Source organism: Camponotus floridanus, unplaced genomic scaffold (assembly GCF_003227725.1).
Source record: "Camponotus floridanus strain SB8 unplaced genomic scaffold, Cflo_v7.5 scaffold70, whole genome shotgun sequence".
NCBI classification, from domain to species: Eukaryota; Metazoa; Arthropoda; class Insecta; order Hymenoptera; family Formicidae; genus Camponotus; species Camponotus floridanus.
The window spans coordinates 778,181-801,665 of record NW_020229839.1 but is presented as its reverse complement, the minus strand read 5'-3'; the positions used below and the strand labels follow the sequence as shown (position 1 = coordinate 801,665).

Below are 23,485 nucleotides of genomic sequence, written 5' to 3'. Positions count from 1 at the left end.
CGCATATGACGTAGCAGTGACGCGTATGACGTAGCAATCACGCGCTAACATGGCGGCCGAACCAGTGCGCATTCGTTTCTGCGCACTGGTTCGGCCGCCATGTTAGCGCGTGACTGCTACGTCATACGCGTCATACGTGAATCGGAGTCATACGCAGTTACACGGATCGTCGTACGTCCGCATTTTTCGCGTCTTTTAACCGTTTTTAAACGAATATCGCGAGTGAAAGAGCGTCGAAAGTGTCCAAGGATGATCGCGCGACTTTCATAATATGTCGGTGAAAGTGCGCGACAGCTATTTTTCACAGTTCAGTGATAGCGCGATCGCGAAGATGGAGCGAAGTCGCGTCGCGTTATTTGCGCCCTTGATGATGATTATCGAATGCGAGCGAATATCGGGAATGCCGAATAAAGTGTCGCGCGTTCGCGTTGATGATATCGTGTGCATCAAGATCGGAATGGGACATCCCGAGGCGAGCGAGTGGAGCGGCCTGTGGAACAGCCGGTGAACGGTGAGTAGATGTGATTTATCATATTTGCGTGACAATTCGTGCTCATTCGACGCTTATACAGCATCGCGATGTCTCGAATTACGTTCGAACAAATCGACGCCGCATCATAATTCGATGCGATGCCGTGCAATTCAAATAAAGTCGATCGCGTGAAGATGGTTAGGCTAGAAGCGATTTCAAATTTATTTTATATACGCGCAGTGCTGCACAGCCTATCTCGTAGGGCTGCCAACTGTTAAGGTGCAATTTCATTGACGCTAAAAAGTAGCGTCAATGAAAAGGTCGCTTTACACACTGAAAAAGTTGAAACTGTTTGAACTTTATTTTATTGACGCCATATCTAGAGAAAGTTTAGTGATTTTAATTTGCCGCTGGTTTCTAGCGTCAATGAAATTGCACCTTGAGTTAACAATAACTGCGTTGAAATCCATTCATTGGATAGAATAGCATTTAATTGACCAATCAAGATAAAGAAATTTCTGCTTCTCTTATTCTTGATTGGTATAATAATATTTAATTGACCAGTTAGAAGATTTTGTCCTGATTGGTCGATAAAAAACTCTACTCCAAAAAGATTTTTGAACGCAATTAATGACCTGCATTTGAGTTTTTATATTTGAGTTATTGCGAATGTAAGATAACGAGATCCTGCGAATGAACGAGATAAATTATAATTACTGCATATAAAGTAAGTCATACTAAAAATAAGAAAGATTTGAACCATTATATCTTATAAAACGTGTGTATTTTTTGAAAAAATATTAGATGCTGATTTTACGTACATTTTTTCTACTCGTAAAACTCAAATTGCATTATAATATACATTTATAATATATCAATATGTTTTTAAACAGAGAATTTGAGAAATAAAAATTTTTTTAAATTTAAAAAACCAAGTAGCATTTTATTTAATTATCTGAATGTTACATTTTGCGCATGCATGAAATCGATTTTCTAGCGAACTATGTGTATATAAAATTTCAAGTTTTATCTAATAATTCTTGTTTATAGTCGATCAAAAATAAATCGTAAAATTTTAACTACTTTAATATTGTTATTTTACAAAATAAAATTTATCAAAACTCATGTTAATTCTATTAGAAATGTTGTGAAACTTTAAATACATTATCCTTGTTCTATAATATATGTATAAGAAAAGAGAAATTTAAATTTAGCGTTATTTTGTTTTAATTTATATATATAAATTATATGTATAAATTATATGTATAAATTATATAAAAAAAGGAAAATTGCAAAAAATATACAATATGCTTTAAAAAAAAATTTTTAAATTACAATAAATCATTAAACTCACATTACATATTTTTTTCTTTTTTAAATAAATTTTTGTAGATATATAATCGTGTGAAAATTGTTCAAAATAGAATAATAAAGATATGAAAATAGGATAATAATAGCTTTAACGTTTGCAAAAGTCACTTAATCTAAAACAAAAAACTCACTCACTCATGAATTAATATAAGCTGTAAAATTGTATTATTACTTTAATTAATGTAGATACATTTTTTTCCACACATAACAGTTTTAGAAAAAGAATGTTCCAGAGTTTGATGTAACAGCATCATAGATGAAGGTATTGTGTACAGGTTTATATTGATTTGTAATAAGTTTGATAGTTTCTTGTGCTGCAAGACCACCTAGAAATGCCGAAACAGAATGCAATTCTGCGCCACCAAATCGGCAAAATTCGTGCACGTAATCATCTTTAGCTAATGGCCCGCATCCCCATTCACTTAATAATTTTGTCAGGCATGTCTGTAATGTAACTCAGTTACAGAATACTGTGTAATTACATAATACAAAATAATTCTATTATAAATATAATTAAAAGATGGTACCTTAAGTTTTACAATATCGGGTTCTACTTGGTCATCGAATTCGCCAGGATATGAATTGTATTCTGCTTGAAATTTATCCATTCCCCGGAGCATAACATAATAGATCATCATACTTTCTGGAGTCTCCAAATTTTGAACTGTAAAAAATATGAAATCATATTAAGATCAATTTATTTTTTACATAATTACAATATAACTATTATAATTATATAATTTTTTTAAAAATTATTTTTGCATATTATTACATTTATATATAATTACATGATTTTCTTTTTATAATTATAAATTATTAATTTATTATAAATACTTTTTAATTTTAATAATTTTGTAAGAAAAGATAATTACCTATAATGTTAGTATCAAAAACTTTGGAATCGTATTCGTCTGCAATACAGCTTCCTTTCTCTACATGAATATTTGAGGCATGTCTGCAGAACAATTTAACATCTTTTTCTAAAATTGAATCTGATGGTCTCCCCAATTGACGTAGCAATTGCAAAGTACGTCGCCATACTGCTTCTGCATCTGCTGATGCTTGCTTATAATAACTGAAATAAATTCATTTAGTCTATATAATTATAGTAGATATTTAAAAAAGATATTTAAAAAAAATATGAAAAAAAAAATAGTTCAATCTTGATTATCATGAGTGATAAAATCATGAGTGAAAAAGTTTTAATAATGTTTTTCAACATTATTAATAATATTGTAACCATATTGTGTGTATGATTAATGTAATAATTATTAATAATTACTTAAATATATTACAAATATTTTTAAATTATTACATTAATATTACGTTGACATATTCGCTATTTTTTAAATAAGAAACTAATTCTCTAAATTCTTATTCGACACAAAATTGAACTATTTTTTTGTGCACAACCTTATATATAATCGTTTTTTAAAGAACAGTTTCATACATTTGTTGGAGCGTAATATATTTTTCAGTGTCTGCAGTCATGTCAGGTAGAGTACCCTTAAGTGGTAACAGTCCTTTTCCTTCATTATCAACGAAATCACGCACTGCTTTTGCAATAATCCAGAAAGAGCTGCTCTAAAATAGACCGATCAGTTTGAATGCATATTTTCTAAATTATATATAAATCATAGAAACGTGTCATTGATACCTTTGCTGTTAAATTAATGCAACGATCATCATTTAGAATATTTTTAATATTTTCGGGAATTTCGCTCGCTCTTATACATGTATTCACAGCTTTCATAGCTTCCTCGAAATTTTCTTCACTATTAGACGAATCATGTTCATCACGTCTTATGCCACTCTTAATCATGTCTCTGAGCTGTTGTTTGTCTTTATACAGTTTTGGTAAAGTACGATGCTCCAAAATCCACTTTTCTAAGTATTTATATAGAATAATTAGATATGGTACATGACAATGGTCTTTGAAGCCCATTTCATCCAGATTTATGGAATCTAAATGTTTCTTCAAGCTATCAAATGGTCTATCTAGACGTAAATCTGGCGTTTCGTTGTCTGGATGGGTTTCTACAACAGTATGCTCTTTTATTTGAATGCGCATATATGCAATAAAGCCTATACTCCTGCATACTATTAAAGGAATATCCAATTCCCAAAGCCTTTTTGACAGAAGGACCAATGTTCTAAAAAGTCAAAATGTGTTTTTAAAAATATATATTAAATATTTAATACTAGGAATATAGTATATGTAATATAGTTGATTTTATCTTAATATTTTTTACAAATTATATTTGTGTAATTAACATTTAACTACTTAACATTTTTTTATAATATTTTACTGTCGGAATTCTTACTTCTCAGTCAGTGCAGTAGCTACAACCACTGTAAAGCTATTGAAAAAGTCTGGACTGTTGGATAAAATTTGTTCTGGCTCTTCATCAATGTAATCACCTGTTACATCTGGATTCAGCTCCAAAAGCATTTCAGTGGCTACTTGTGCTCTAGATTTTCCAACACTGTCTGCTTCTAGAAAAAAACTAATTCAAATCCATTTAATATATCGCATTGAAATAAAGAGTGTAATATTAATTTAATAATTATAATATTAATATTATATACTTAGGTTCAACATCCTCAACAGTAATCTTCTTGCCATCGACTATAGTGAATGCTCCTATTCCTGGAAGTACTAGCGATTTCAATATTTCTGTACCAAGTCCAGTGGCATTTATAAGACAGACATGAGCAGCTTCTAAAGTTGCTTGACCATGATCGCCCCATAATCTGTCAACGAAGAAATTGTACAATATAACATATTATACGAAGAGATTGTACAATATAACATATTTTGTCATATGAAAATAAAAGAAAGAAACAAGTATATTTGAGAGAAATATAATTAAAATTATGAAAAGGGTAGAATATTGTCTGTTTAAATAGAAAAGGAGAAAAAAAAAAGACAAGGCAGAAATATTGCTATATAACCTCAAAATTTATTATAACTAACATACCTTAATTGCCTGTCGTATTTTCGATTTTTTTCGGATTGTTCAGGTGATTTTGATTCGGGAGATGCCATCGCAGAGATCAATTTAAGATAATAGTACAGTAGTGAGATTCGAGATGCACACAACCACACGAACACAGCAGCGGTAATGGACTAGTAACTGATAGATTTACGTGTATGTGTAGATTGTGTAGTTTATAATGCTGCGTGAATGTGTGGTAGACATATCATATACATATAGCAATAAATTATTAATTTTATGAATAATAGGTGAGTTTGAATATTAATATAAACACAAAAGTAAAGTAAAATAAGTAAAGTGCAATAAAATTCATGAAAAATTTATAATATATTCACGATTCACTAGCAAAAGATGAGTGAGCAAAGTGATTGTGATTGATTCACAGCAATTATGTATATTATGTGTATATTTATATTTTAAAAAATATTTAGAAGCTAAATACAATAATAATAAAGCTGAGAATAATAATAAAACAATAATAATAAAACAATAATAATAAAGCTGAGAATATTTCTCTTGAGAAAAGTTCAAATTATATTATCTGAATATTATTATCTGAGAATCAAATAATTAATTATTTATTTATATTAATTATTTATATTTATTGATTTATATTAATTATTTATATTTATCGATTTATATTAATTATTTATATTCATATTTATTTATATTAACTATCTGTAATTGTTTAATTTGCAAAAAATAATCTCGTATAATTAAGATTATTATTTTATTAATAATTATATATATATTTTTAAAAATAATTTATTACTCTCTTTTTTTAGACATAGGGTAGGCTATTTTCTTGCTTTCCTCCTCCTCTCGTTCTTGTTTCGAAAATAACAACTATATAGAGCTTCTCTTCTTTTTGTCTGTCTTTATATACGAACTTTTTTCTTCTTTTTATTTCATCTCGTTTTTTTCTTTTATAGATTATTGATCTGAGAATATCAAGTGTATACTTAAACTCCATTGATGATGCTTTTCAAAAGGCGGGAACTGCCGAAGATTTACGAGACTTGTCGACTCATCGTTCGATGTATCGTTCGATGGACCACGTGCCATCTATGATTATATTGTTATAGGTCACTATAGCGGTATAGCGAGGTTGCAGTTGTTAGCATTTGACAGTTGTTTTTGATCAACCGCAGTGAACGCTACGTGCCTGAACATCATGTTAAAGACGTGAGTAATCAACACGAAAATATTATTTTTTTGCTCGTCTAATTTGTCCCGAATTGAACACAAAGTAAATTCAAATAAAACAGTGTTACATACTATGGTATTATTAACGCGATTATTGATGTTTATTGAATGAAAAAATTGAGAATAAGGACACGCATAAGCTACACGAACTATGTGTAATATGTGAACCGAAAATATATATGAAACGAAAAAGGTAAATTGAATAAGATTAATGAATTCTCTTCACTCTTTCCAATGAATTCTCTTCATTAAAATGTTCATTTCCGTTTGACGCAATAAGCAAATTAATTTTTTATATTCATTAAAATTAATTTTTCATGTTCAGTAAAGTAGGATAATAATTATGAATAAATCTCTGATCTTTATGATATACGCGGTATAATTATATGAAATAAAATATTTGAGAGAGTTTAAAAAAAAATTTTTTTTTTTTAATCAGACAAATGACAAATTTTTATTCATACAAACCGAAACATTATAATTTGTATCTTATAGAATCTTTAAAGTTTTATTAAATTTGATTAAAAATTAATTGTTTAAAAAAATATTCCTTAAGAAAAAAATAAATTGTCATGCTCCTTTAATGTTGGATTATTTAAATATTTATATAGATGGCTTATATACAAATAATTAAAATAATTTTTCTTATTAATAATTAAAAATATTAATCTAAATTAAATATAAATACATATTAAATTAATCACTTATATTTGAAGTTTACTGTGTTTATATTTTCAATATATTTGTGATAAGCAAATAATAATCTATTTAATAACAATAAATATAAATAAATGATTAAATTTAATTTATTTAAATCGACAAAGAGACGTATTTACGAATTTGTAATGTGTATTATGTTAAATTTACAATAACATGTTTCAATCTCACATATATACATAGTGACATACATAAGCATAAAGCTTTCTGTAATCTATTATGACTTTCTATTATCTATTATTGATTATACCATAAAATTATATTATACAAAGCGTGTTTTTTTATTATACAAAACACATTCTCTATCATTACTATTACCTGTAGTGCAGATAAGTACGTATAATAATCTACATTTCGAAAATAATTTACTTACGAGTTTAATTATTACACATTATTATTTGTCAACATAAAATCTTATCATTATTATAATAATAAATCGATTTAATTCATATGCTGCACAATTTTGTGCATAATAGGAAAACATATATATCTTTTATCAAGTTGAAAACACTTTCACTTATTTTATCAGATTGCACAAGACATGTTTCATCTATTTTATGTTATTTATCTATTGATAGTACTAGTACTATAAATAAATAATATGGTATAGTGAAAATTATATAGCTAAAAAAGGAGAACTTTCATATGAATGTAATAGATGTAATAGATGTATTTGTGTGGATGAAGTATGTTATCCGTGTATTATCTCCACTGGTGTGAGTATATATTTCAATTATGTATAGAATTTCGATCGGACTATGTTCCTTGAATTTCGATCGGACTATGTTGCTCACTGCTCTCCACATGTTGTACTTGATACTTTGCACATATATATTACGTGTTAATGTGTTGCTTCAGGAAATTAATTACCTTTCATCTTTCAAAATAGTAAATCATTCATCATCAAAAATATTATCGTAAGATAATATATTTTATTTATTTATATTGTTTTTACATTCAACGCATTAAATAATAAATAATAAATGGTTGAATCGATATAATAATTTTCTATGTTTATTATGAACTTGATATAGAAAACAGGAATTATAATGAATTTAAAAAATTAAAGTATCTCAAGATATTATCTTAACAATTTGACTCAAATTGAAACTTACTGAATGAAATCGTTTAACCTTTAACGAATGAATTGACGCGTTCGTCAACTGAAAGAGTAAAGGACTTGAGTAACGGTCAAGAAGAATTTTGACCTCTAGTGCGATCGAATGATCTACGTAATATCTATGATAATTATTTATTTACTTCACATTATAAATAGAAGATTGGAGCTGCAATATTATTGCGATGAATATAATAGCAAGAAATAGTAATTTCATGAAATCTCTCATTATCTCTTTTTACTTTAAGAGATAATTTGTTGTATTTATGTCATAATATATATTGTGAAAATACTATATATTACAAACAGATACAATTATTTTATCACATTTATACCAATATCTCTAATTTTTCTCTTATTTTAAGATTATCATTATTATAATATCATTATTATAATAATAAATCATTATTATAATAATAAATCGATCTAATTCATATGCTGCACAATTTTGTGCATAATAGGAAAACATATATCTTTTATCAAGTTGAAAACACTTTCACTTATTTTATCAGATTGCACAAGACATGTTTCTATCTATTTTATGTTATTTATCTATTGATAGTTTAGTTTAAATAATTTGAAATTAATCACACACACACAAAATTGATATTTAACGATTGATTTAAAATGTAAAGTTCTGAAAAATGGATATATTGAAAAAATATACAATTTAAAAATTTAAGTAACTTTCTTTAAATGAAAAAATGGTTTTAATTTTACAAATATTAATAATGAAGTTTAACATTAAGTTAGTTGGTTTAGAAAATATATAATTAATTTTAAATTTCTAATAGAATATACTGCAAATCATAATCTTACCTTGAACCATAATCTTATCTTGAAATAAATGTTACCGTATATTTAAATATCACAGTTAAAGGAAGTATATTCCAATTATTTGAATATAATATTGAAATTCAAATCTTAGAAATTATAACTGTTTCGCAATTCCATTATAAATTAAATATATTTATATAATGCAAAATATCAATGCAATATTAAAAATTTACAAATTTATCTTTCTTTTGAATTGTAATCGGGATCTGTATGATCAAAAAATATGGTTTTGACTATAAGGAGTTGTTAAAAAATACAACTCAATTATTTTTCGGATAAATTTAAAGTTAGGTATTACAACGCAAATAAAATATTTAAATTTAAAAAAATTCTCGAATAACTTCCGAAATAATTTTAAACATTTATTTAACAAATTTTGAATCGCGTAAAGAAACGTAGTGAACTCTTCACAAGAAAATAGCGAAATTATGTAATATGAATAAAAGAGCGGAAATATAGAATCAAATGGTATTTTTATCTAAGGAGAATATACGAAGAGATTACTTTGCAATATAGATGACCTGACCTTACATGGTTAAAATAGAAGTGTGGAATGATTTAAATTAATCAACGATTGTCATGACACTATCACATAAGGATTGAGAAAATATAATTGCTTATTGGGGAACTTTCATTTTCTTGCATATCACAATGAGTCAGTTAATGAACATACAATGAATTAATTATAATATTATCAGATGCACATTTTATAGAAGATATAACAATAATTCTTATTGTTCTTATTTCTTTTGTTCTTATAATTCTTATTTTTCCATTCTTATTGTATCAATGATTTCCAGGACAATTATATTTATTTTGAAAAATGGGAATTATAACTTTTCTATAAATGGAAGTAATAAAAATAAAAATGAAATATAAATAAAAATATAAATAAAATTTCTATAATATTAATATGTCGTTGGTTAAAAAAACAAAACTTATAAATGCTTTTCACAAGATTTTTAATATAATAAAATTTATTCATGAATAATATGAATTTTATTAATTTAAGATTTTATTTGTCACATATAATTATTATTTTTTTCATGAAATATTACAACTTGCTGTGTATTAAATTTTAGTTTTTTTTGTTTAATAATTCACAAATTATATAATTTACTCAAAAATAAAAGAAATATAAAATTTATATAAAACAAGTGATATATTATTAAAATATCAATAATAATAATATAAATTATTGTAGATACTATAATAACATACATAACTATATTTATTTGATACATAAGTATAGTTTGATATTTTAAAATAATTAAATTTGAATAAACAAGTATATATATATATATATATATATAATATAAAATACCATTGTTAATCTTTAAAAAATCTTACAAATAAAATCTTTTTTATTTTCAATTATTTACTTACAACATACTTTACATTAATGCCTGATTTCACCAACCGCGTTTAACTTTAATCTTAGTTTAACTCACTCTTTATCTCCTTCTAACTCTTCCTGTAGAAAGAGACAAAGAGTGAGTTAAACTAACAACAAGATTATATTAATTATGAAACTAACCTATTATGCATATGTATTATACATTATATAGTTCAAATTATAATACATATTATGCATTATAGTTTTATAAGCAAATAATTTCTTAATTTAATTTTTTTATCTATTTGATATGTAAAAATATATATCTGTTTATAAGCACTTTCATGTGATATCTCTATTTTTTTAGTCTCTCAACAATATAAGGATACAAAGTACAAAGTTCACACATTCGCATCTACATGTAATTAAAGATTATGTTTGAATAGCTTCTTTCGATAATATTAGAAAACAATGGTTAATAAATATGTTAAAAGAAGTTGAACTTTAAACGAATAGAAAAACTGAATTATCATCTTGTTTTGCGTATCGCGATTAGTTGTCGATAATGATAAAATCGATTATGTATATTAACTAAAAATTGTCTTCAAGTCTAAGTCACAATGTTAATTATAATTTATAAAAAAATTATACTGTTTAAAATATATAAATCATGATTTGAATTTCAATGTTTTATATATGCTATGTGTAGATATAGATATAGTTTTATATTTTTATAATTAATTTTCAAGAAAATATGTCGAATAATATTGATTATAAATCTATATATGTACATAAATATATATATGTACATAATATATAATATTTAATTAAACAAGAACGAAATAGAGGAAAAAATAGGAGTGATTAAAATTATAAGGAATAGAAATGATTTAATTTTCAGCTATTATTCTTAAATATTGTTAATATTGTTAATATTGTTGATGATGGCCATCTATGCCCAAATTTAAAAGTAATTACAATAAAATAAATACCATCGAACAAACAATTTTAAATAATGTAAATACAATAATTAGATAACAGTATAAAGTAAAAAGTGCGCTATTGAACACATAAAAAATTAAAAATTTACTTAATTATGTATTTATAATATAGAAATTAATCACATCACCTTTCCTGTGTAGCGAGTTAAACCAAGTAGGAAAGTTCTCTATATCTATGTTTTGCAATTTTCGCAATAACTAATAAGAAATTAATGTTATGCAGTTGATATAACAAAATAAGGTATAACAAAATAAATGGGTTTAATAAGCATTTAATTATATAATTATATATTGTGCCTAGTAATTGCATAACAAGAAAGAATCTGTATCGAATTGAAAAATTAATGAAGTTATGCGATTTGAAACATAAAGCAACTAATCGGATTTGGATTTTATAAAAGAGAACGAATGTGACTTCAGTGATCATGAATGACTATTAGTCACTATTATTAACTAACGCACTATTATTAAGGATATAATCTTTGATAATATTACTCAATATTTTACCTCAATATATTTTTACTCTACATGCTTATAACAATAGAAAATATACTGTGGCCTTCACGGTAAAACGTAAAATTAAAATTTGCATGGCAATCAATATATTAATATTCATGTTTTTAAGCATTTATTTACATCAGAAATTTTTTATTTTAAAAGTATTTCAGACAAAACTAAGATTTTCGATCCGACAATTTATCTAATGATATTATGTATACATAAAAAAAGTTTACGTAATAATCAGTTCTGATCATCTTTGTGATCACACACGGAACAGTTATTTGTGAACAATTTAAATTGTTGCAAACAAATTAGGAAAATAAAAATCATATAGAATAGTAGTAACCTTCCAACTTTAACTCGCAGACAAATCACTAAGGAAAGAGAAAAAAAGATTTGCATAAAAACATCAAAGTATATATCATCGTATATATCATCGTGTACATCATCTTGCCTTAACATTACAACTATTAAAAGTATGTTTTAATTAACTAAAACCTTTTTATAAACTTTTAATTAACGATAAATAGAGAGAGAGCGAGAGAGAAAGAGAGAGAGAGAGAGAGAGAGAGAGAGAGAGAGAGACGACGACGACAACGACGACGACGATGACGATGACTAATAAATTTATAAGCATAAGTGTGCAACGATGCACATGAGTTCTTATACATAAGCCTTAAAAAAAAATGAACGTGGTTTTCTTTTGAGGCAAACTTTTTAAAAATAAAACGTATTATTTTTCCATAGTTATGAATAAAGAACAAGTTATATAGATTTTCTTTTATTTAGATATAATTTTTTTATGATTTCATTTCTTTGTGAATTTTAATTTTAATATTTTGTTAATTTTTAATTTTTAAGTATCACGCAAATTTAATGCACAATATAATTAATGTTACAATATCAGTGTATTATGCGGCATCTATACAACAAGCGGAATTGCCTTGATATTTCTCTTTGTGATGCTTTGTGCCTTGAGCGAGAGAGTGAGATATCGAGCGAAGTTCATCTTCTTCATAGTAGCGAGCGCACTAGCTGCAGGATTATGGATACCATTCATGCTGTTTCGAATCGGTAGCTGGAAAAATGCACTGTAAGTTCTCATATATGTGAATAAAATCAAATCTTTAAGCCTGAAATATGAAACATAAATATAAATATGTGTATGTGTTATAGTCAAAACATCGTAGCACAAGCATGTCTAGGATTGAACGATCAACTGCGGAATAAGTTTATAAATTTACCTTTGGTAAAATATAACACGAAATGTGTTATGTAATAAATATGTTATATAATTTTTTTTTATGTCAAAATATGCATGTACAAGGCATATGTCGGACTTAAATATCCTCATTATAATCATCCTTGGAATTGATTAACCAAAGATAAAGTGATTATTTTTAATTTTTGACTTTGATTAATTATGCTAATCACTCTGAGTCAATACTAGTATAGATATTAAAGTACATTAATCAAAAATGGAAATACAAAGTTATTTCGGTCTTTACCAAGACACTTGGTTGCACACGATTGATCACTCAATCTTTAGAGCGCCTACACGGTACTATGGTTTGATTATAACATATGCGTGTGAAATATATATATATATATATATATATATATATATATAATAAAATCTTTCAGAATGCCAGCCAGATGTGTAGTAAGAGTTGCGAAGATCATTGGAATCAAATTTCGTTTTCGTGGTAAAGAGAACATCCTCAAAGATTCGGGCTGTGTCGTGCTTATCAATCATCAGAGTTCCCTAGATCTTTGTGGTAACTACAATCAGTTATTACAAATGTTCTCTAAATTTACTTCGTTACGTTAAGAAAAAGAATATTTTGATAAATCTGAGAAAATAATGTGTTGCAAATATAAGAAGACATATCTTTTATCAAAAATAATAGAGATACGTATAATAAAACTAGTCAATATAGTTTTAGGTGAATTATGGTTAGCGATGGAGAATTGCACTGTTATTTCTAAAAAAGAGATTATGTACCTTGGACCATTCGGTCTCGCGACTTGGCTTTGGGGAACAGTATTTATCGACAGAAAAAACGTTGAAGAAGCTCAACGAATTATTAACGCTACAGCGGAATCTATTCGTTTGGCAAAGGTGATTTTTGTTCAAAGTTCTCCAACAAAATATCTAAGATAACTAAAGAATAAATTATTTAAATTATCTAATATGAATATGTATGGAAAATATATAAATGAACATATTATATATATATATATATATATATATATATATATACACATAAATTATATATAAATTTATTTTATTTTATTTTTATTTTCGATCAATAAATAATTAGATTATTATTTTAAATAAATCTTACGAAAAATGTATTAATATTTTTGATTGAATTTTTTAGCGGAGACTTCTTCTATTTCCCGAAGGACATCGGCATTCGGGTAATTCGTTACTTCCTTTCAAAAAAGGCGCTTTTCATGTCGCGATTGAATCTCAAATGCCAATTCAACCCGTCGTTGTGTCAAAATATTACTTCTTAGATGGAAAATTAAAGAGGTTTTATTCAGGTATATAAAAAATAAAGAAGATAAATACTTTTTATAAATGAACTGAATAATTAAAAATAAATATTAAATCTCTGTATTTTTTAAGAATTTTTTTCTCTTATATAGTACATATATAATTAAATTCTCTTATACATTACAAATCTCTCTAAAAGAAAAACTTTCTATTTTAGGAACTAGTTATATTACAGTTCTACCGCCTATTCCTACCGCGGGTTTGACCAAAGACGATCTTCCAAAGCTTATGGAGCAAGTGTATGAAATTATGAATAAAACTTTCGTGGAATCTACTACGGAATGCCTCGAAGAACAAATCCAAACTTTAAAGTGTGAGTAATAAAAATAATGTGAAACAAATAGCGTCCAAAATGTAATCAGAATCAATTGACGAATTTACAATTGATAAATTCGCGAAACGGTACCTGTTGGGATTGCAATGATAAGAAATAACTTTCATTATGTTAATAATTTCCATAGACTTATTGTTTTTCAGCGTTCACACATTTATGTGCGCATATAGCTTAACTCTTTAATAAGATTCGTTTAGATCTTTATATATCCGTCGATCGATTAATGGTAATTGTTTTCCTTGGCTTTATTACGATAATGACATAAATTTAAAATATGTCACATCGACTATATTGTTCTTCCATTAATTCTTATATGAGTTTATTTTTAAATATCAGAGAAAAGAATTTCTCGCAAAGCTTAAATGATCTTTCATTGATGTTTCATCGATGAGATTTGTACTTTTTTATACCTTTTGCAGAAAAATTTAATTTATATTATTGAGGTTCTCTCTTTATTTCTAAGTTCTATCGTGCAAAACACATGACATATATTTCCAATAGATATGCAAAATTGTAGCATCTCTTGTAAAATCATGCGGTATGTATAAATTATCTCATATATTTATGTATTTCAATGTGTATATATTATATTATGAAATATATGGTAATTACGTTAAAAAATTCAATCTGGATATTTGAAATCAATTATTATTTCTATATATACATATATACGTGTGTGTGTGCGTGTGTGTGTGTAATTCTTTACATGCGTGATTAATTTATAACATTGCATTTCTTTTATAATGAAAGAATATTGCCTTTTTATATTTAAGTAATGTTACGAGCGCGTAAAATGTGTTAAATTTTTGTTCAAATATCTAAGATTGAATTTAGGAGCATTGCGACATTAATTCATGATAAATAATATTAAACAAAGTCGTCCGCCATTGTATTTAATGCGTCTATGTTCTTATATAATATATGCATAGTACTTTTCTCATAACCTTAAATTATGTTAAAATTTTTCCATTTATCCACGAGATATATAATTCGAAACATAAATAAAATATGTGTGTATCAGATTTATATAATGTATTTTCAATATTATTACAAAACTAAATCTTGTTCAGTATATATATTTTTAATGTATTCATTTACGCATACATATATTTTAAGTTTAAACTATATTATAGATAGAAGAAAATTGCTTTTATTAAGTAATATCAATTAATCAATGCATTATCAGGAAATGTCAGTGTATATTCTTTTTCGAATCCATAATATATGTGAGAAAAATATTGAATAATATTTGTATAAATGCATTTTTGTAAATGTATGTTTATATATGTTTACACATATATATTCTCAAAAATAATGTGTTATAAAACTACAATAAATTATATTTTAATTAATGTGGTGTACATTTGGCGGCAATATATATAATCATTTCTATTTCTAATCATTAATCATCAAAAATAAGAAAACGCCAAGAATGATAAAGCACACAATAATATAATATTACGATTATGAATATATCAAGTAATATCCTCGAGTTTTTCAAGAGAATTAAAGTCTGCCAGATATACTACTCATTTCAAAATTCAGTGTTTTAGATGAAAAATGAGGATAATTAATAAAAAAAGACATGGGATTTTTATACTTGTCAGCGGAGATGTAATTACAATGAAATGGACAAGATGCTTTTACGGACTTCCAAATTCGCCAGTCAGTTTGGTCACATGTTTGACTCAAAGATTCTTTCAAGTGAGCATTAATAGCTTCTCTAGTCTGGATTGCAGAATAAATATATGTAATATTATGTCTCTTGATTTTAGGTCAAATTATTTTCGATGATGAAACGTCCATCTCGATAATGCAAGTATTATTTTTTTTCGGAATATCTTTTTCTACATTTTCATTCATCTTGCTCATATCTTTTACACTTGCATAATCATGCATATTTATCTAGCATATTTAAAAACGACAGTCTATTTTCTAAATAATTAAAATACGAGCATTTGCTGGTTTGCGCTTGTGCATTCATCCATTTCGGAGTTATCGTTTTAGGAAAACTAGTATGTCTCGTCTTGTTCGTTTTTGAGCATGATTGATCTAGGCTATCACTTTGTTGAAACTTTAGATTTGAAGTCTTTATGGATATCTTTCTATTTAATATCGGAATTTGTAATGCAGAAATAAAACATTGAACCTGTTTATTCTTTTTTAATAATCAATGATCATCGATAAAATCCTCCGTTTTATATTTTTGATATTCTTGTTGAGTCTCTTCAGGATTTAGATATGTTTTTTGTAATAATATGTTCTGCAAATAAAACATGTAATAGTATATAAAAATGATCTCAATTGTAATGAGATTTTTTAAATCGAGATTTTTTTTAAATCGAGTAAAATCATCAGTATTAATTTACCTCTATTATTTCATCAATTTTTTCCTTTTTTTCATTTATATGTTTCCATAAGGAAATTATATTGAAAGATGATTCAGTCTCGTTTTTAAAATTTTTAATTAAGTCATTTTCTCTTATACTCTTTTTGTTTACAATATACGTTCTGGCTCTTCTTCGCTTGGAGAATTCATCGATATTTTCCGAATTACGATGATCGTTGGAAATTTTAACTTCAAAATCCACTGATAGCGAAGAAATCGAAGATTTATCTATGCCAATTTTAACAGGTGAAAAATCCGCGAAACTTCTATCATTTTTCTCTTGCGCTGTATCAACATTTATAAATGTCGGAAAATTATTCTTTCTCTGACAATTTAAGCACTCTAGTGTCAATCCGTTGATTTTATTGTCTATTTTCTTTTCCGGTGTACTGCATTTATATTTGTTGCATGGCAATTTATATAATGAATAAGGACATTGTTCCTTGCATGGACATTTTTTATATTTTTTTATTTTATTTGTCAAGAATGTTTGTTTCGCGCGATTTTTCGATAATTCGCTTATGAAGCAATTTGAAGGAATCGCAAAACGATCATTGCTTATCATTGATAACGGGTTCATTTGCGTGCTATTTTCTATCACATTTTGACATGGAAGATAGGATAAATTTTTATTGTTTTCTTGCCATGAGCATATAGTGATCTCTGTTTGTGTAGAAGTATCAGCTGTAAATGACGTGTCTGCTGAATTACTTAATTCTTCGCTGATATCAGCGTCTTTAATTATCTCTTCGTCTCTTGTATCTTTAAGTGACTTCTGTTTTTCCTCTTTTTGCAGAACGCAAATTTGCTGTTGATTGGATGTCACACATTCGTGCTTAGTGCTCTTCAAGGATCGTCGAGTTTTTCGAATGCTTTGTATGTTTTTTATAATTTTATTCTTACAAAATTTCAGACCATCGTATATCGTTGAGGATTTGCTTATATGTGCCGATGATTTATGATCTTTTTTTCTTTTACAGTGAACCATATAATTTAGAGAAGTTGAGCAACAAGTCTAATAACCAACATCATAATGTGTTTGACATTTATGTAACATGTTACAACAAATATATTCATAATGTTTTTTCCATTTCTCTAACAATTTACGACAAAAATATTTTTTAAGTCAAAAGATATAACAAAAACTTATATAAAAAATTGAAATGCATTTAAGTTTGTATAAGAAGATAAATTATAAATTTTTTTGTAAGTTATATGTAATAAAAATTCAGCGCTATCTCTACTTCTACTTTTCTATAATAAAAAATATACAAATATATGACATTTAATTTTCTTGTAATCGTAGCAAATGTTGTGTAATTATTGTTATTAAAAAGATCATTGTCCAATATATTTTATGAATACCTGAGTACCTGAATAACCTGAGTATTCTTTGCGGCTCGATACGTTTCGATCCTTGTGCAAATTCCATTATTTTTAAAATATGTTTTTATATTTCGCAATATAGTCGGTTTGACATAATCAACTTTGTTATTTTTCTTTGTAGATTCAAAAAAACCTATCTGATGATTCACGTTGAGAGATGCCTTCTTCAAATCGTTTAACGCCATCCTAAGTTCGTCCACTACGTCTGAAAGAGCTTTTACTTGCTCGAGTATTTGATTAAGCTTGTACTGATCACGATAGCAAATCTTTTTTGACATAATTTGAACTTCTTATCGATATTCTAATAAACATATGCAGTGCTCTTTAGGTTATTCTACATATTAATAATTTTTGCGTTACAAATTATTTTAATAATATGATTAAGGTACAAAGAATTTTCCTCATCCATATCAGTTTGTTTTTCTTGTATATATATTACAGAAATATTTAAAGTTTCAGTTAATATTAATATTTATTAAATATATGAATAAAAATAATTTCTTATATCGATCAGTGTGACAATCAAATTATATTAAATTATATTTAACTTCAGCATATATGAGATCTTTTATGTGTTAATCACGTTAATAAAATCATGTCATTTTTATATTATATATGATGCGTATTATATTTATATCATTTCATTTGAGTTATAAAAAATAATATATTGACAACAACAATAACAACAATAATAATATTAACAATATATAGGATGCCACAAAAAAACAAAACATTTAATTACCTTTTTTTTAATAATACACAAAAATTTCAAACATGATTTTTGAATCATTCCAAAGAATGAATGCAGTTGTAACAAAAAATCTGGTCCAAAAGTCGGGTCATTTCTTTCAAAATTTTTGATACACATATAAGTATAAAAAACACATTCTTTTCTTACATTTCGTAGTAGACATTAATATATATTCAATTATACATAGATTGTGTGTGTGTGCTATCATTTTAATAGGCATGTAGCTGTAAGTTACATATAAAAGAAATATAACTTGTTCATTTACATGTTGAAAAATTTTCCTGTTTTATCTAAAAAAATACTGTTATGAACAATAAATATTAGTAACATTCATCAAATATATTATATATATTTTTTTCAATAGTTTCATATTTTAATAAATATATCAAGAATAAATATATATTTTGTCTTTTCAAAAATAAAATATTAGAAACCAATATTGACAATATTGACATTCGCGTAATTCGAAGAAAAAACGAATATTTTTCAATCATTTTCACGCTATTGAGACCTGAATATCATATTTATTATTACAAATTACCATTTTTTTCCTCTTCTCCATCTTGTTTGGTCGCTATAAAGATAAATATCGCATTTTTTATTGAGACTGGAAAGAGATTGACTTGAAAAGAGTGCGGAGATATATTTCGCGAAAGAAATAAAAGGCCTGTTCATAATCACAACAGATATTATATAATAAATCGTATTTTTACAGTGGCAGATACAATGTAAAATGAACAAGGATACTTTTACGAAATATACACGCATTAAGTCGTACGTTGTGATCCAGGAATCGACCGGCGACACTATGTACAACACAACCACGGAAGCGTGCGCGATGTACCAATTGGCAGGCAACGCGGTTGCACTTTTGAATTTGGCACGCGGTGCATATATTTGCCTATATATTCTTGTCCCGGCATCTCTTTCTCTGGATATGTAGATGTGTGTAAGTTTATTTCTGTTATCCATTTTTTCTAAATGCATTCATCTGTTTCAGTCGAACGAGACACCGGAACACGTCTTGGCTGATCCCCCGCGCTTTTCCAGGCGCGATAAAAAAGATGGATACAAACGAACGAGACTCTTTCATTAAAAGTTATAACAAAAGAAAAAAACATCAAATGCCCAGAAGTCGCAGAAGCATCATAGAAATGGATATAATATCAGCCAAGACGCCTATCACTCCTTTTCGATCCTAGTCAAATGAACCATGTTAGCATACATCGACCAAGAAACGTAAAAGGAAAAAAATCAGTAAGTACGTAAATAAACGTCATAATGTTATAACGAATTACTATGCTGCTTATGTACATATTTTTCCTCGTTCTCTCTCTTTCTCTCTCTTTTTCTTAAGGAAATGAATGAAATAACGAAAAAACTATTTCGAGGAAAAAATTACAAAAAAAAAAAAAAACAAATAAAGACGAAGTGATCGACGATGTGCGTCGATATCGTCAGCAACGAGCTCTCTACATGTATTAATATTTAAGTACATTGATTAATCAATATTCTTTTTCGATAAGTACCGCTATAAGTACTCAACGATCATTCCCTGCTGCTGCTGCTTTACAGTATTCGTTTAAATTTCTTCGCGCTTTTAATTTTGTTATCTCTTTGTTACCTTTTGATTTTCGGGACGGACGGAAGGTGGCTCGAAAAACCAAGTTCATTTTCGCTAAACAACTCGCAACAATGACGGCAAAAATTTCTCTCGCAGAAATAGATGCATATCATTCACTTCCACAATCGCCAATAATAATTTCTTTTAAATCATTTATCTGATTAAGATCTTATTATACGCAATCAAAGCGGTAATACTTCTTAAACAGTATTTGCCGTGTGGAAGAATATCGATATAGGTAGCTTCATGTTCGCAGCGTGATTATATCGAAATAAATAAATAAATTATATTGGATGCGATTTTAATGCGTCGAAATCAAATCTCGCGATTAAAAAAACTCATGTCGCGTAAATATATATATATATATCTCGGTATGGAGTATTGCAGGAATGTCTACATATATATCGTAGTATTGTACATATACGTACATACTTATCAGAATGACTGCGAATCTATGACAATCTGCTATTCTTAAAAGTAACTCAAGAAAAGGAGGATGCTGTATAATAAAATCCGCAAATAAATTAGAAATCACGCAGATCTCATATGCAATATTGTTGCGTCTTCTCTTCATATAATCCCCGAAACTCATATTTATAACATATTATTACACTTCGATTAAACTCTAGGAAGAATTTCTCTCGCATCATTGCTGAGTCGCCGGTTTACTAACTGATTCCATTATGTCTTCTTCTTCTTTCTTTCTCTCTCTCTCTTTTCCTTTCTATAATTTTTTCATACATTCCCTCATGTTCCTACACTGTCGCTTCATACTTTAAATAATTAATCTATATACAATGCATACACACATGCACGCCTCAATTATCCCTCTTGTGATTATCTGCCTTGGCCTTCCTCGACGTTTACCCTCGATCCGTTTCGAAAAACCGAAAGTGCAGCCGTTAATTTGAAAGACTGAAAGCTGCTAGAGGCGCAATACTGATATCTCGCGAAACGCGATCAATTTCTATACGGGACTGAGGAAACTCCTTTGCACTTGATTGCAATTAGATCATAGATATGAATTCGCATTATTTCGAGGATCGACTCAGCGAACGATTTTCGCACAGCTGTTGCTATTACAGAGCGGAAGCACCGTCGAGGAAAGACCCTCGAGGAAATCTTTCCGCGAGCGTTGTCCTCGTGCGAGAATTTTCTCATCATCCCACGATCCTCGGTCTTTACGATAAATGCAACACGATCGTGTGTGTGTGTATATAATAGACGACGATAATGTAAGACAATATCTTCGCTATAATCTTCAACAGCTAATTTTTATTTAAGTAATCTATATGGGTGTTTTCTGCCGGCTATACAGGACGATAAAGTCCGCGGTACCCGAGCTCACGATCGCTCTTATTCTCTATTATCGCGCGGCACGACGACCTTGAGCAAGTTCTTCACGATACTTCTCTTCGACCCTGTTCGCTTAAGTACTGGCCACTTCCCATCGATATCACAGTCCCTCACGCGGATGTTAATCCACCTGCATAATGACATTTCACGTATGGTGAAACGTCATTCGTCTATCTAAGTGCTTGTCTGAGCCGGGTGAGCCCGCCGGAAATGCAAATTCCTCTTTTGCGAAAGGTACAATTATCTCACTTCGTGATCCAGTTCGCGAGACATGATCACGAAGAGCGACTACACTACGCATAATTTTCTCTCTTGAAAAAGAAAAAAATCGTTAAGGGTGCAGTATAATCTCTTGGGTGCATACAATTTCGTTTTTCATGCAGAACGACGATAACCGCTCGCGGTTCGAGCCTAACTCTACTCAAGATAATTGGAATATCCAATTATGATATATCGCGTGACAGACATTGAATATAATTATCGATACTGTCGGGAAATCCTTTGATATTTCGCGACATCTATTGCTTCTCCTTATAATCGGCTGACGAGCTTGTAAGCCATTGTTATTATTCGGTGCGTGAAACTGTGTATCTCCTGTCACGTCATCTCCCGAACGTTTGCTTTTATGCATTTATGCGTGTACCATTTTTTATTTTTACTGAGGTCGTTAAGGCTGTGCGCGTATATTTATCTATCTATAAAGTAATTTACGCTGATATTTTCTTTGTGCTGGTTTAAAGTTCGCTGCTACTGTCGTTGCTACTAAATGCCGACTCGATAAGAGAAAGATCATTACTCTTTTTCGGGATCTGACTTCTCTTTGGGTCCCGTCGAGAGAGAACTCGTACCATCCAACCGGATGCTCGATCGCGGTATTATGCACGCGATAGCATTCGACGGCATCCGAGGTCGATTCGAAGACACGGCAGCTCACGTGTAGTATTTTCGATCGTGCTCGATGTCGAAACGCGAACGTGTTTGTTGCCGCTATGTGTTCGAACGGAAATACTTGGCGACGTTGTTAATGAACTCCTGACGCTACAACTGCACCTGAAACGCCTGGGTCGCGTTCGGCATAATAAAAGGATTCGTCGTCGTGGTTGATTGCCGCAGATTTCTGGCGGCGATTTCCGCCCATTCGACATCGAAGGGATCGGATGGTCCTCCTCTGGAAGCCTGGCCCATCGCGGCTGATCCAAGCGAAAGCGCCCTGGCGTGAAGCGGAGGTGCTCGCCGAGGACTGGCAGGTACCTGCTGCGGTACCGGCGATGGTACAGAGCCGGTTATACTACCCAACCATTGTTCTGGTTTCGGCAAACCGGCTGCCGTGGAAAGCGGTTGTACCTATTGAATAGAGAAACTCGTGAGAAGACGTTCCTGAGTATTTATGTAGGATATTATACGTACAATAGACCAAATGGAAAAAAAAGATTTTTGTATATTGGCTGCAGGAAATAATGGAAATTATAAAAGTTCTCAAGAGGATGGAAATGGGTGAATTGAATATTCGATCTTACAAATATAA

At 28.6% G+C, this 23,485-nt stretch overlaps 3 protein-coding genes across 11 annotated transcripts in view; 1 reads left to right on the top strand and 2 right to left on the bottom strand.

The window, feature by feature from the left end:
- Window positions 1–1,990: 1,990 nt before the first annotated feature.
- LOC112639536 (NEDD8-activating enzyme E1 regulatory subunit) lies at window positions 1,991–4,892 on the bottom strand. The gene is made up of 8 exons (XM_025413874.1): window positions 4,825–4,892; window positions 4,433–4,597; window positions 4,168–4,350; window positions 3,501–3,996; window positions 3,294–3,427; window positions 2,716–2,918; window positions 2,371–2,507; window positions 1,991–2,287 (listed from the first exon to the last, which is right to left on the bottom strand). The coding sequence occupies exons 1-8, from the start codon at window positions 4,890–4,892 to the stop codon at window positions 2,057–2,059; spliced, it is 1,617 nt and encodes a 538-aa protein (XP_025269659.1). The 3' UTR covers window positions 1,991–2,056.
- Window positions 4,893–5,830: 938 nt separating this feature from the next.
- On the top strand, window positions 5,831–18,594 carry LOC105257267 (1-acyl-sn-glycerol-3-phosphate acyltransferase alpha). Of its 6 annotated transcripts, XR_003123559.1 has the most exons (9): window positions 5,832–6,027; window positions 12,465–12,650; window positions 13,202–13,335; window positions 13,498–13,679; window positions 13,942–14,107; window positions 14,278–14,433; window positions 14,874–14,992; window positions 16,000–16,158; window positions 16,230–16,268. XR_003123559.1 is itself a non-coding variant. In XM_011267764.3 (7 exons), exons 1-7 carry the CDS (start codon window positions 6,017–6,019, stop codon window positions 18,368–18,370), a joined length of 855 nt encoding a protein of 284 aa, XP_011266066.1. In that variant the 5' UTR covers window positions 5,831–6,016; the 3' UTR covers window positions 18,371–18,594. The 6 variants fall into 6 exon arrangements, 3 of the variants coding, with proteins under 3 accessions (XP_011266066.1, XP_011266065.1, XP_025269654.1); XR_003123558.1 differs by lacking the exon at window positions 14,874–14,992 and having other exon boundaries at window positions 5,831–6,027; XR_889651.3 differs by lacking the exons at window positions 14,874–14,992; window positions 16,000–16,158; window positions 16,230–16,268 and adding exons at window positions 17,640–17,719; window positions 17,824–17,947.
- Window positions 18,595–19,391: 797 nt separating this feature from the next.
- Window positions 19,392–23,485, bottom strand: part of LOC105257269 (protein numb) — a 66,864-nt gene continuing 62,770 nt past the window's right edge. For all 4 annotated transcript variants that reach the window (XM_011267771.3, XM_011267772.3, XM_011267768.3 and 1 more), the window contains one exon: window positions 19,392–23,304. In XM_011267771.3, the coding sequence (XP_011266073.1) occupies window positions 22,999–23,304 (306 nt within the window). In that variant the 3' untranslated portion in view covers window positions 19,392–22,998. The remainder of the gene's footprint in view (window positions 23,305–23,485) is intronic.